This window comes from Haliotis asinina, chromosome 14 (assembly GCF_037392515.1).
Source record: "Haliotis asinina isolate JCU_RB_2024 chromosome 14, JCU_Hal_asi_v2, whole genome shotgun sequence".
NCBI lineage: Eukaryota > Metazoa > Mollusca > Gastropoda > Lepetellida > Haliotidae > Haliotis > Haliotis asinina.
The window spans coordinates 22,139,191-22,153,913 of record NC_090293.1 but is presented as its reverse complement, the minus strand read 5'-3'; the positions used below and the strand labels follow the sequence as shown (position 1 = coordinate 22,153,913).

The 14,723-nt window shown below is 40.1% G+C and overlaps 1 protein-coding gene across 1 annotated transcript; it reads right to left on the bottom strand.

Moving 5' to 3' along the window:
- Positions 1-9,833: 9,833 nt before the first annotated feature.
- Positions 9,834-11,713, bottom strand: LOC137261862 (BTB/POZ domain-containing protein 6-like). Its single transcript, XM_067799666.1, has 2 exons — positions 11,471-11,713; positions 9,834-11,137 (listed from the first exon to the last, which is right to left on the bottom strand). The coding sequence occupies exons 1-2, from the start codon at positions 11,659-11,661 to the stop codon at positions 10,096-10,098; spliced, it is 1,233 nt and encodes a 410-aa protein (XP_067655767.1). The 5' UTR covers positions 11,662-11,713; the 3' UTR covers positions 9,834-10,095.
- Between the last annotated feature and the right edge of the window lie 3,010 nt (positions 11,714-14,723).

Sequence of the window (14,723 nt, the reverse complement as noted above, 5' to 3'; positions counted from 1 at the left end):
AGACTAGAAACACTCAGAATCAGTTGCAAGGAAGCCAGAGCACACCAGATTCAGAACACGTGAATCACGAAGCAGTTTGTACACTATTGTAAATGCCACAGTTATAATGATAAATACACAATGACTTTTAGACAATGGTGAGCTGTGACGCATGTTATACTTAAGTTTACACTTTCAGAGTAAAGAAGTCCGCAATTGTAGTCCCAAGTTTGACACGTTATATAATCTATAAAACGATATTATTGTCGATCTATTATGTTCTGAAATGTTTTTCCGTATTCATTTAATATCTTCTGTGACGCATTCTTGACATGTAAGTGCTATTTTCTGATTGAAATTAACAGCATCGATTGTCACAGATAGGAAACAATTGCATGCGTAAACCAAATCAGCGTGCCTGACCAACCGACCCAGTTAGGCACCTCTTACGATGGTGATGGTTTGTTGTTGGCCGGATCTTTCCTGGTTTTAACACTTGCTTCAGCATACACGGTTCTAAAGTTCCGCTGTGTACTGATTCAATTGATAGTAAGTACATTATAAAGCAAACTTATCTCCAATGAGTATCAGATAAATCGCAAGTGGCTGTCTTGGAATAGGTCGGAGAATGACTATTTCATAGATTCATTGATTGTTTGAAATTCATTCTATGAGGTTTTCGGGTTTTCGTGAGATTAAAACCTGTCATTATTGGAAATAGCCTCCCGCCTTCAATCTAAGATCCTGTTCCATACATTAATGCACTGCTTATACAAACACACATCAAAGTAAATTAATTACCCCTTGACTCTGACATAAGAATCGATGTAACCTATTTCCCCCAAAAGCCAGATGTAATTTATTCTATTGGGTTATTTCTGGTGGCGATGTATCCTCTTGGCGTTGCTTCACCTCCGTGGCGTGTTAACGTTCTCTGACCCCGCTTCTTGCCCTATCCCAGTAGCGTGTGCAGAAGCCTTGATGCTCCAACCCAATGTGTTGATGACAGTGTAAGTATACACCGTCTTCATACGGAATGGACGCACATCGATTCTCGATCGGCGCACTCCTACATCATCTAACGCTCAATGCTTTGGGGGGAGGGGGAGGGGAGGGGTACACGTGGGGATGGGGGTAGAAGAGGGGAAGGAGGATTAAGAAATGGGAAGGGCGTGTTAGATTAACGTGCCCATCAGTAAAATGGTCGGTCTATGGTGGGAGGAATGATTTTGGAATTGTATATGAAGTTAAGCTGAGATTCGAGAAACTGGAAACTACGAAGTACGTACTAGGGCGTCGGTGAAGAAAGTGCAGAGTAGAAAGTAAAATTATATCATACTTAACGTTCAAACATCCTTAGGTGTTCCTGTGCACAACATACCTGCCAGTGGTAGGTGGTCAGGCTAGCTGACTTGGTTGACTCGTGTCATCGTATCCCAGTTATGTAGATTAATGTTCATGCTGTGATTTGATTTGATTTGATTTAAACATGTTTTATTCATTAAGAAAAGGATTGGGCACAAGTTGTCCAACTTAGAAAAGCCATCTCCCTGTAATTACAAATTCATCTTACAACATACACAAGAGACAGAGGTTAGGATATGTACAACAGATGTTAACTAAGAAAGTGTTTTGTTTGAGAGATATAGATATGTACACATTTGAAACGTTCTGACTCTGTTCACGCTGTTGATCATTGGATCGTCTAGTCCAGACTCGATTAATGACACATCGTCGCCATATTTACTCCCCATCAAAAGTTTAGATTCGCTTAAACACTCACAATATGTTATTATGTATATGGTAACATAGAAGATGAATTTCCCCACTAACTTGGGGGAACCAACTGCAAACCTTACACAGACAACTTGCTTGAGGATCCCGCCTCAAAAGCATGTGCAAATATCGTGCCTGTGAAGAGCTTTACTTTGTTGTAAAGTTTTGTTACGAATTCGCATTTTTTTCTTATTTCTAACTTTTATTGAACTCATGACAATAATGTTTTCAACGTTACTAATTTGTTTTCCAATATCTCAGCTCGTGTGTACACAGTACCTTTAAACAACAGGGAATATTTTTTCAGAACAGTTGAGTGAAGTAAGTGGCTAGATTTACATTAGTGAGTCTACACGTTTGATGGGTAGTATCGCTGGAATATTGCTGAGAGCGGCATATAATCTGATTCTGGTGGTGATGTTCTTAACTGAACTCTTACACAGTCTCACTCTCCCTTAATTGCATCCACAAGTTGCTCTGTCTTCTGGAACCGTATCCTGTACAGTGCCCTACCGTCCAAGGCTGTGTTGGTTATCCTATTCTGTGTACACCATGAACATTACGTGACAAGAATGCTATGAGTTTGAGAATAAATCTACTAAAACTGTCATGAATGCTTTTTTTAAGCTTTTGAACTCCAAGGAAGCCCGTTGAGAATTCAGGAATGGACCTTTTCTGTGCTACTTTACCCACTTATAGAACACAAATATCCCAATTTCTTGTACATTTGTTCTAGGTAAACATTAAGTGCAGCGAGTGAACATGCTCTGTTTCACAGTCCCTCCTACACGTTTAATTACGAATTACAATGTAATTTCCATATAATTATACTTTCTTACTGCCTGATCCTATATATCGCCTCTAATATAACTTGTATAAAACCCCATTTCACTGCCTCTTCGTAGCATGTATACAGCTCCATCTTATGCTAAGGACTGCTCCAGCCAAACTCGTAGACAACTTCATGTTTCCCTTTATACTGTCTCTGCTTAGCCTGTATACAACAACATCTTTCCTCCATACAGTGACAGTGATAAGATTGCATACAGTCCCATCTTACCCCATAAACTGCCTGTGATTAGATTGTACATAGTCTCATCTTACCCAATACAGTGCTTGTGATTAGATTATATACAGTCCCATCAGTATGCTTACCTCATACAGTGCCTGTGATAAGATTGTATATATACAGATCCGTCTTACTCCACGCACTGTCTATGAGTAGATTGTATGCTTACCTCATACAGTGCCTGTGATAAGATTGTATATATACAGCTCCGTCTTACTCCACGCACTGTCTATGAGTAGATTGTATACAGTTCCATCAGTATTCTTACCTCATATAGTGCCTATGATGAGATTGTATACAGTTGCACCCTACATACTTTCTCTGTTTTATACATATTCGAAATTTGTCATTGCGGAAACGTCCCTCACTCACTCTGGCATATGTAACTCACTCGTCTTCAGGATGAGGATCATGAATGGTTGGAATTATAAAGGCAGCCCTCACTCACTCAACCATATCTTCCTCCCTCCCTCACTCACACACTCGTCTTCAGGTGGGAATTATAAGGTGTCTCGTTACAGATAAGAAGAAGAGTGGGCTAGCTGTTATTCTGACTGTTCTGGAGTGGGATTGTAGATATGGCTCCTAGAAACCTCGCCACCGCTCAATATGTGCTGTATTTCCACAGTGCGAAGGTTTCATGGTCTGAAAGGAGGCGATAAATCTTCATATGTATCCCTCGTATCAATAAAACCATAAGCTGGAGAGGAGTGGGCAGAGTAGCCTCGTGTACAAGACTGGTCAATGAGAGACGTTGTCACTTAACAAGGAAAGCTGCGGAGGGGAGAGGGAATTATGGATTCATGAAAGTTCTTTCAATATGATGAATTGTGGGCAAGGTATGAGTACCAACTCGGCTACAGGAAACAGTATACTATCTCAGATAGTTCGATAAAGGAGCGGAGATTTCGTTTGGGAAGAAACCTCTTTTCTTCAACAGATAAATTCGGAATCTGTTTTCGTGGCTCCATCGTTGTTGGTATGGAAATGTTTCATAGCAACGTTATTCCGTCAAAAATCTTTCAGTGTTCTTTAGACGAATAGTGGATTGTGAGACCGCAAACTGCCTCTACAGCCCGCTGAAGTCACAGCCAATCAATGAAAGTATGTCTTGTGTCTAGTAGTTGAGCATAACATGGACACAGAATGTCCGTGGAGAAACATAATAGCCATAACTTGACCGCGCAGGTTTAATATAGTTAGGGTCTGTACGTTTCGTGCTGTAATAGCCTTCGTTGGGCCTTACAGGATTAACATGGCCATAGACTGGCCATGGTGGGATATATTAGCCATGACGTGACAAGTTTAATACATTTGGTTAGGGTCTGTCAGTTCAGTGCTGTAATAGCCTTTGTTAGGCCCTATAGGATTAACATGGCCATAGACTGGCCATGGTGGGATATATTAGCTATAAGTTGACAAGATTAATACATAACAGTTAGGGTCTGGAAGTTAAGTGCTGTAACAGCCATCCTTAGCCCCTAGAGGATTAACATGAGCATAGATTGGCCGTGGAGGGATATATTGACCTGACCGCACAGGTTTAACACATTCATTAACATGGCTCTAAATGTGATGCTGGATGTTATAATAGCCATAAACTGACCGCACGGGAAAAACACAGTCATTAACATGGCTATAAATTTGCTGTTGGGTGTTGTAATAGCCATAAATTGAAGACACATGTTTGATGTATTCACGATCTGGATGTTGACTGTTATACTAGATATAAGTAGAGAGAGAATAATCTAACACGTGAAGAGGTGGAAACCTTTATGACCGTCGAAATACGACGTCACTTGGCATCTTAAGCAATGTCAGTATTGGAACACCCTCACATCGTGCACTTGGACGTCATGACGTTAGCGGCTGTGTGGATCACAGCTGACCATGGTGTTCTCATCGTTGGTGTCTGAAAGACGCAGGACACAGACGATTGGCAGAACAATAACGCAAATATTGGAAATCAGCCCGAAACTTAAGCATCATGGGCGAAGTCTTAATCCTCACGACAAGGCAATGGAAGTTTATAGGTTTATAAGTGACGTGTAGCACAAAGCCCTCACTCGTTCAGTCTAACTTGTTGATTGCCACGTGTTTTCATTTACGGACCACGGGACTCCAATAACGAGAATCTCATGAATTACCCGAGAGTTTACATTTGTGATAACCTCTGTGTTAACTGCAATTGTGTGAACGAGAAAGGCGATCAAGGACATTTAATCTTGTAGCCGGGGATGAGTTTCCGATCGAGTACGTTCACAACAGATCCGTCACAAGAGGCCTTCTAACTCAACGCTGATCCCGCTGTGGGCGTGAGAACTCGACTAGAAACGGTTACATCTCAGCTGATCCAGTCCATGATGTTTCCACAATGGACTATTGACCCGTACCCCATCCACGGTCCATAACTGTAATAGAGGCACTGAAGTTGGTCAGCTAAATTCCATTTACTAGATTGGCTCTTAATTCGGACACACTGACTATTTAGAATGGCCACCACGCTGGCCAGAAAGCGGCGTCAGCCATTAAGAAGCAATGGCGAGTTTCCTCCAAGATTTTAACAGACAGACTTCGATTAGAATTCCTTCTGTGCACATTAAATCTATTAGTCCTATCAACAGGCTATCACGCTGACCTAATCTGATACACTCGTCAGATTTAGCTATTCCTCTAAAAGGCTTACTCTCAAGTATTGCCACAACGAATCCCTTGATCAAAAGGGCTACAACAGGAAAGGTTAAAGTGCGGATGATCTTCAAAGGGCAAAGACACAGAAATACTTCCTCGGGCATTTTTGCTATTACATGGTTTCGGAATCTCACATATGTGCAATGAAAAAAATGTCAAAGCATATTTTGTGTAATGTGAGTAATGACAAGAAAACAGAGGATCAAGACTGTGGTAGCGAAGTGACCATTTGTTCTGACGCAAACAATTGCTTCTCAGTGCTAGCAATGCTCTTTTTAAAATAACATTACGATATTTTTATTTTCGATCAATACTTTTAACCATCATTCCTGTTCAACTGCAGTCTGCATTAATGTGAGACAACCAAAAACTCGGCGCTGGCGTTAATTTTCATATTCATAATTCATAATTTTATACTCATGAATTCGCATTGCTTCACTGAACCACGATAAACAACCTCACTGACAAATGGAAATGACTTTAAATGCAAACAAGCAGCCGTAAAATTTGAATATGTTGGTCAATCTGACTGGTCATTGACATGCTTTCTGATTGGTCAAATGACAGTTAAAACACTCTGATGCTTGTTCATATGACACCACAGACACACCAGAGTTCCAGCGCGTCGTTTTTAACCCTGGAACTCTTAAACGCGTTGCTAAAACCAATTGTACTACTCTCACAGAAGACCATACTATTGCTGAGTGGTTAAAAGGCGACTGTCGGTGATTCCTCAAGTTGGCCTCACCCTATGAATACTTTGAGTCCATAGAATTATTATATTATTAATGTTTAGGAAACTATTACCTGTAATAAGAATGTCATCGTCATAGCCTCGGTGTTTTCATCCGAATGGGATAAGAGTTCAGGTAAACAAATACCAACAAAACGCTAATCCAACAGAATATAGTTGAACTGAAGTGTACTGGAGACAATGTATACAGTTCTGATGTATCAACTCCTATTTATAATCTCACTAGTGCCTTTTATTTCACGCGAGACCTATGGTTAGATCTCGTGATGGACATATAGGGACTTACTAAATAAAACACATTCTTCATTCAAAAACATAATAATATACATGGTAATATACTGATCGATGATGTCGTTACCTATTTCAACGAAATCCCAGCTCGTCATCCGTAGTTTGGGGGCACGGACGCTCCCCTTCGGTACAGCAATTACTGTGCAGAGTTATGTCCCCTGGTCCCAACAGGATCATAGATTAGAAGGTTGGAATCCCGTTTCATACGCAGACGTATTCGTTAATAAACACAGAAGCAGTGTCCATGAGTTTCACGGGTCGATGGGATAGCCTGGTAGTTAAAGGGTTGGCTCGTCACGCCGGAGACCCGGATTTAATTCCCCACATGGGTACAAAATATGAAGCCCATTTCTGGTGTCTCCCGCCGTGATATTGCTGGAATATTGATAAAAGCGGCGTAAACCCATCTCACTCACTCACTCGTCAGCTTGAGATTGAGTATGTCTGTCGACCAAGTGGCAGGTGTGTGGCAAAATGTGGCCTTGGTGTGCTGTTGTTATTCCATATATGCTAGATCAGTGTCTTTGAACCAAAGCCACTTAACTCCTTGAATATTTTCATTGGTGAACCTTTCTACTTGTCCTTAATTCAAAAACCTTACAATTTCGCGTTCAGTTTAGAATTTACCTCTGCATTGAAAACACAGTATGCATATTTCCCAATGGAAGATTTCATAGAGCAATCATACGATTACTTCAAATGCAGTCAGACCCCACTGGTATATGCAGATGCCTGTAATAGTCTTTCCGAAGCCATGATAAAAAATAGACACCAGTGTATTAATGTTCTTCGTTGAGGATCGATATCTGAAACTATGTCAGTCGTCATCTTGTTTTTGTTAGTGCCCACTTAATGACGTCAATGGCAAACACACGTGCACAGGAGCCGGGTAACAACCTCCCCAAGAGATCACGTGTACTTTACCGGAATGATACAGTGCGAAAACTGAGTCATGTCCTTCAAATGAATGGAGGCGGTAGCCAAGTGGTAACCTAGACCCGGTTCGATTCTGGACATTGGTACTGCGTGCGAAGCCCATTTCTGGTTCCCCGCCGTGATATTGCTGGAATATTACTAAAAGCGGCGTAAAACAAAACCCACTCACTAACTCTACACGTCAGGATGGAAACAAAGAGTAATCTTGTTTGTTTTATTAGTGATTACACTTTCTCAGTAAAGTACGGATTCTAGTACTTTTGGAGTTGGTACCATCCAGGATTCGAATCCACAATCTCAGAGTTAGGCAACTAATCGTAAACAAGGTAAATGCTTGACAAACCGTAATGTGTATACGTGTGTCGGTAATGTATCTATTACTCGTGTCTGTTAAACTGATACAGTTTAATACAGAGCTCCAATGTCATGTCAGAGATAATACCCAGGTGTCTGAGAGATGGAACCGTGAAGGTTCGAGGTAGAATAGGCCTTCAACAACCCATGCTTGCCATAAATGGCGACTCTTCTTGTCGTAAGAGGCTACTAACGGGATCGGGTGGTCAGACTCGCTGGCTTGGTTGATACATGTCATCGGTTCCCAACTGTGCAGATAGATGCTCATGTTGTTGATCTCTTGATTGTCTGGTCCAGACTCGAGTATTTACAGACCGCTGCCATATAGGTGGGATATTGTTGAATGCGGCGTAAAACCCAACTCAACTCACTCACTCACTGAGAGATTATGCTTTGATGACATGACTGATATCACGAGAGAACTGATAGTGAGTGAGTGGGTTCAGCTGTACACCGCACGCAGCAATATTCATGTGAAATGGTTGGGGTCTGTAAATTATCCAGACCACTCAATCCAGTGAGCATCAACATAAGAATTATCAAAGCCACTGGGATACGATATGTAATGTGTGTCAACCAAGTCAGCGCGTCTGACCATCCGATCACGTTAGTCACTTCTTACGACAAGCATCGGATGCTGCAGACCAATTCAAGAACTTATAACACCAAGGTATAGGTGATGTTGATCATCTGCGGGTAATGAAAATATATGAGGTGAATCATATAATTATAATGTGAATTAAAGACAATTTAGTTCATATAGAGATGTCAAATGCGCGGAAGTTAAGAAAATAAAACCGCACAAGTGAATAAGATTTTACTGCCGTTTCTCAAACAAGATGAGGATACCGTGCAAGTTTAATACTTTTCGAGGATACATCATGTTGACAAACTGAAAAATGTGTCACATAACGTTGAAGAATACAGCATTAAATTGTATTACTGGTAAATATGTTTAATGGGATATTAAAACTGTTTGTCATAAATACCTAACCTGATTACTGTCTCATGATGTTGGCAACAAGTAATTTTAAGTGAACCTGGGTAACTGAATGTTGTAAATGGGAATTCCTCGAGAATGATGATGACAGACCAATGTCAGAGCAAGGGTCACAGAAAGGGAGAAACTTGGGTTCAGATTATTGTCGATCCGGGGCGGTGGTGTAGGCTAGTGGTTAAAGTGTACGTTCGTCACACCGAAGAAGTGGCAAGGGGGGTCAATAAACATGTCGTAGAACACACAGCTTCTGCAGATGAGCCCGTGGACTTGATAAGCAGTGGATGTCTAAATAAATAAGTGTATTATACAGAGATCAAAGAAATATAGTGAACAAGGCTCCTCTATTTTCAACTGGTTGAAAGAAATAACTAAAGAAGGATACATATATAATTTAGTTTCCAAAATATCATCAAAGTACATGTATAAACAACAAAGAATTATATATTAATTGTCAATATTCCCGAGTGGCTGAAAATACGTGGGTCACGGGAGATGTGTCGGTGGTTGTTTTCGGGAAATTTGTTTAACTGGCACCACCATCGACCAGTCAGCCTGGATATGTATCCCTGCAACATGATAGCATGGCAGGCGCGTATATATGACCATGAAAAGAGTAAATTTAACATCACGCTTTGACTAATCACATTTTGCAAATAAATAGCACATGGTATATGTGTGAGTCATGATTAACTTGTGCATTAAGTTTGGTGAACAGAGCAGGTATAGTTTCTGTGATATGCTGTGGCCAAGTAACCATCAAACACATGTTTCACAAGGTCATGTTTCAAAGGAAACAAAACAAAAAAGACCCAAAGCCAAATTCTGAAAAAAACTTCAAAGTAGCAAAAGGCACATCAGTGGGTAATAATTAAAATGTGTGTGACGTTTGGTGAACCTAGCATGTAAGCGGTAAGAGATATGCTACGGAAACAAACAAACAAACAACAAGAAAAAACAAACAAAAACAACATCAAACACATTTGGCACTAAGTCGCGTTTCCATGGAAACTGCATAAAATAAAATTCTGAAAAACGTCAAAATAGTGAAAGGCACATCAGTGGGTAATGATTAACATGTGTGTGAAGTTTGGCGAACATGTAAACTTCAAGAGTAAAAGATATGCTCCGCACGAAACAATCCAAAAACGGTAACATTAAGGAGGTAGTGAAGAGCCTAAGCATGTTTTATATCTTGTAAGAGAAAACATATTTACAGAACTATCTGTCCCCTGAGTGGCACGTTGATCAAGTAATATGATATAGAAGAGATGGAATCTGTCCTTCTTCGACACTAGTGCCACTGTTGCTGTGCTGTGATTGTCTAAAGTTGAAACTAACACCAGCAGAGCCTAACGATCGTTTCTGTCCACCTTGTCCCTTAATAGTGTCTCTGCCCTTTATTATAGCTACAAGAGTATACCACACTCTGGCTGTCATGACAACAGGCTCCGCAAACATCACATCAAAAACTTCAGTGTTCACAGTGTATTTAAGTCTACCTTGAACCATGCTATGGCGAACATTATCCTCGTTTCCAAAGTAGGTGGTGACAGAGTAGGTAGTTGGTACAGTCTCACCTTTTGGCCCATACAGTCTGTAACCACAGAGCATCAAGTTTTGGCTGCTCTGAAAGGAAATGGCATCGCTCCTTTCTCCGTCAACAATCCAGCAGTCACTACCTTCTCTTGAAAACCGTGTTACGGAGTGCGGGGTTGTTCTTTGTCTTCGCTTGGTGTTGAAGGGTGTCACATCATTGCAAGGGCATATTATATTTTCCAAGATCTTAAGTCGTTCAAGATCTGTTAGGAGACCAACAGCTTTGACCTCCTTCGCCATAAACGTTTCCTTCAAAAGAGGAAATCGAACTTTCAGTAACGATTCGCCAAGAACTGATCGTTTGGTGTCGGGAGTTACCTCCCTTCCCTGGCGTCCACACTCGGCCTCTGCCCAGTTGTTGACAGCATTAAAACCCACGTGCTCCTCGGCCGCCAGATCATCTGACCCCACGATCTGATCAACCAACACTTGCCTGAGTGACAGGAAGCCAGCTGACTGAAGTGACTTGACACCGTTTTTCATAATCAAGGTGAAAGCCTTTTGAAATAGCAAGCGTTGATCAAAACGATGAGCAGCATCTAGAATTACACATGCATTATCAACGTCGAGGTTTTCTTCCAGAAAATCCAGACATTGGGATTCCAAGGCATTGATGGCATATTTTCTGGAGGCGTACAGTAGAGCTGTTACGTTGTGAGCATCAACACTTGTGTTGTCTGTGTAAATGTATCTGAAACAAATTAAAGATAACACATTTGATCAATTGTCAGACAGAACTCACCATCTCGATGACACGGACAGAGGTTTGGAAGCATGTGGAGCCTGTGTTCTGGTCTGTAGTTAGTAGCCAGGACAGCACTAATGTCACTGACGTTAACTAAGGAACACCAGACAGTGAACACAGAGAGATTGGGTGAGGTCAAATAAAAGACAATAAGTGATAATATTTAGGATTCCTACAAAAGATGAACAGATCCTAGGATAGAAAATAGAGTTTGTTAATGAGCTCCATGTTAGTGCTATGATTGTATTATCTAGCAATGATGTAATGAGCTTAACTTACAAGAGAAACTTGTTGAAAACGCTGGGCTCTATATCCGGAACACTGACATCGGATTTCTCCGCCAGAGACCCAGTAAACATGGCGTGGAACACACTGCTTCTGCTGATGAGGACGTAACGGTGGGCCTTGATAACTTGACCCGAACTTCCTACTCTGAAAGTGACGTCACACGAATCTTCCGCTTCTAACATGCGTAGATTACATTCAGCCAGGGTCTTCCCGCCTTGCCAGTTGCCCCTTTCAGCTTGTTCTACGTGGAAATCTGCCATTTTTATCTGAAAGTTTGCATGATGTGAAAGGCAGTGTCATGTATTTTTACACATGAAGACATAGATAAATAAAAACAATAGGGTTTAGGCGGCCACAGCGACTTGCACGTGGAAGTCGCGGTGGCTGAGCGGGTTAGAGGGCTGACTTTGTGTGCTGGTGACTAGATGCCTGACTCTGAGGGTGCGCTTTCGAATCCCGGACGGGACTCGAGCAAAATCGTACTAGAATTTGTACTTTACTGAGAAAGTGAAAATCCCGAATATGACATATGTTGCAGTTTTTAAACAGTTTTGTTTCTTTTTGTATCCATTGCACTAACATGTTATGTCATTTTTTTCACACAAGCCTGGCATGAATCTACCATAGATGCAAAAACATTGTACAAACATCTATTCTCTGATATGAACATGTGTTACAAAAACACTGTACAAACATCTAGACTCTGATATCAACATGTGTTACAAAAACATTGTACAAACATCTAGTCTCTGATACGAACATGTGTTACAAAAACACTGTACAAACAACTAGACTCTGATATCAACATGTGTTACAAAAACATTGTACAAACATCTAGTCTCTGATACGAACATGTGTTACAAAAACACTGTACAAACATCTAGACTCTGATATCAACATGTGTTACAAAAACACTGTACAAACATCTAGTCTCTGATATGAACACGTGTTATAAAAACACTGTACAAACATCTAGACTCTGATATGAACATGTGTTACAAAAACATTGTACAAACATGTGTTACAAAAACACTGTACAAACATCTAGTCTCTGATATGAACACGTGTTATAAAAACACTGTACAAACATCTAGACTCTGATACGAGCATGTGTTACAAAAACATTGTACAAACATCTAGACTCTGATACGAACATGTGTTACAAAAACAAATGCTCATAACCTAAATTATTTTAATGAACTAGGACCCAGAGATTTTCGTCATTTTCAGAAGCTCGGGTAATCTGGACTTGCCACGTGTTCTAAACTTGCGTGGGCAGTATTGGATATATCTTTTACAGGGTCTGTGTAAGAAAGTCGAATGTCAGTCATGGGGTAAGGGAGGTAATTCCTGTTGCAACTCCTGCTCCTGATCAGCAGGTTGGTCACGACACTGATATCTAATCGATTTACCCAAATATATTTAATAAGAATTGCCTGGAAGAAATGGATGTAACTGGAAGTCTATAAGAAAGGCATAATGCTCAGGAGTTGTATAAATCTGACGACAGACGTTGCACATGACTGCAATACTTCACACCTTAACCATAGGGAAGCTGTTGCTCAAATAGGTTGACGTAACCGAGATAAAATGACCAGTCTTCTTGTATGCGAGCGAAGGGAGCAACGGCTGGGAACTTACTCCCCTCGCTTCGGTTCAAATAATATTTTTCATGTCTGAACGAAATGACGCCACCATCAAAGGTACACACCCATTTCCAACCCCACATTTAATCATTATTCAAGTGAAATACATTCAACCTGCCGGCTTCCGTTCAACGAAATGAAGAAAAAAGAAGGAACAGAAATGAAAAAAGATTACCATGTTGCCAAATTTTACCATGAAACTGTTGGAGTTCATTTTATCTGTCACTGTTGTTAGAATTTTTGTAACATTTATTCTACATAAAACACTTCTGGTTTTGTGGGCGAATGAAGCATGGGAAGAAACTCCGCAAGTCTTTTTAATATGGCGGACACATAGTTCAGCAAGTATATGTAGATTTCACTCCTCTGTTCCTTCACTGAAAGAACTAAATTTCAACTGAAAAAAGACCATTAAAAATGAAGAATTTGAAAGATTCACAAACTAACAACATTATCACAAGAGCGAGTGCAGCATGCATAATAGTGACAAGAATAGTCTTTTGGTGATATAAATAATGAGGTGACGTGAAAATTTCACAAACCAACTAATTCACATGATGGAAACATATGATTGTTCGAGCACATGTGAGTAAAAATTTTTTTTTTCTTTTTAATTTATGAGATATGAATATAGCCAAGATGGCCGCCATTCAGTTTGACCACACTGAAGGGATTAAAAGGGCCAAGGACAAAAATTACCATAGAAAACAATCCAAAGTCAAGCAATGCTCATATTTCATTAATGGTATAAGTCTAGTTTATAACATAAGCACATTTATCATGCTTACGTTTAAAAAAACAAAAAAAATGAAAATTAATGTATCTTTATATGATAACTAATTAATGTTGCCAAATAGAGATCAACTCTCATCCATAAATGGGATGCCAGAAACAGTACGTACCAGTTATTTGATGTAAGAGACGTGCACACCATGTGTCCGGTTTAGATAATTAGATCAGGTCATATAAACACAGTAAACTCATCCTTGTTACCAGTATGAAAGCAGGGAGTGCTCCCAAAAAAGACAATGGCTCAGGATAAGGTCAGGACTGGGTTACTGAAAGAAGAAATACAACATTTGAAAAATTCATTACTATAATCTTCATACAGTGAATCTAATCTTTCGTGGCCATTTTCCCCCTCTCATGAGGTATAATATTTCATTTAGTGTGCTGACATCATGTCCAGAACAAAATACATATTTACCAACAATTTCAACATTTTCTGGCCATGGCAAAACACGACTCGCCCCTTTCCATGTCATACGTTTGACACTTGCTTTCTCACATCTATGTTGACGATCAGAAATAATGTTGAGGACTAAACCAACACACCAACCTTCATTGTATGCAACATAATCACTTTCTTTAAATTAACAGTAATAGGTCTGTAGTTTTGTTTTCTTGTTATCTCCCTGAAGCTGCTAAACCTTACTGAAACATGTTTGATAATTTGCTAGTTTTTCATATTTCATTAAATCTTTCAGAATTGTTAACTGTCTTGACTTGGTTACTCCATTTAAAAGTGCAGTCAAAGACGAGATGGAAGTAACCGGTCCACCATACGAACTGTTTACTTTCTGGATGATAGAAAGTAT

What these genes read in the sequence shown, in the direction of transcription:
- LOC137261862 (XM_067799666.1), bottom strand. Translation starts at nt 11,661, where the DNA reads ATGTTAGAAGCGGAAGATTCGTGTGACGTCACTTTCAGAGTAGGAAGT. An exon ending in GTTTTCAACAAGTTTCTCTT is followed by an intron (nt 11,138 to 11,470) that starts GTAAGTTAAGCT and finishes AATTTGTTTCAG; the next exon opens with ATACATTTACACAGACAACA.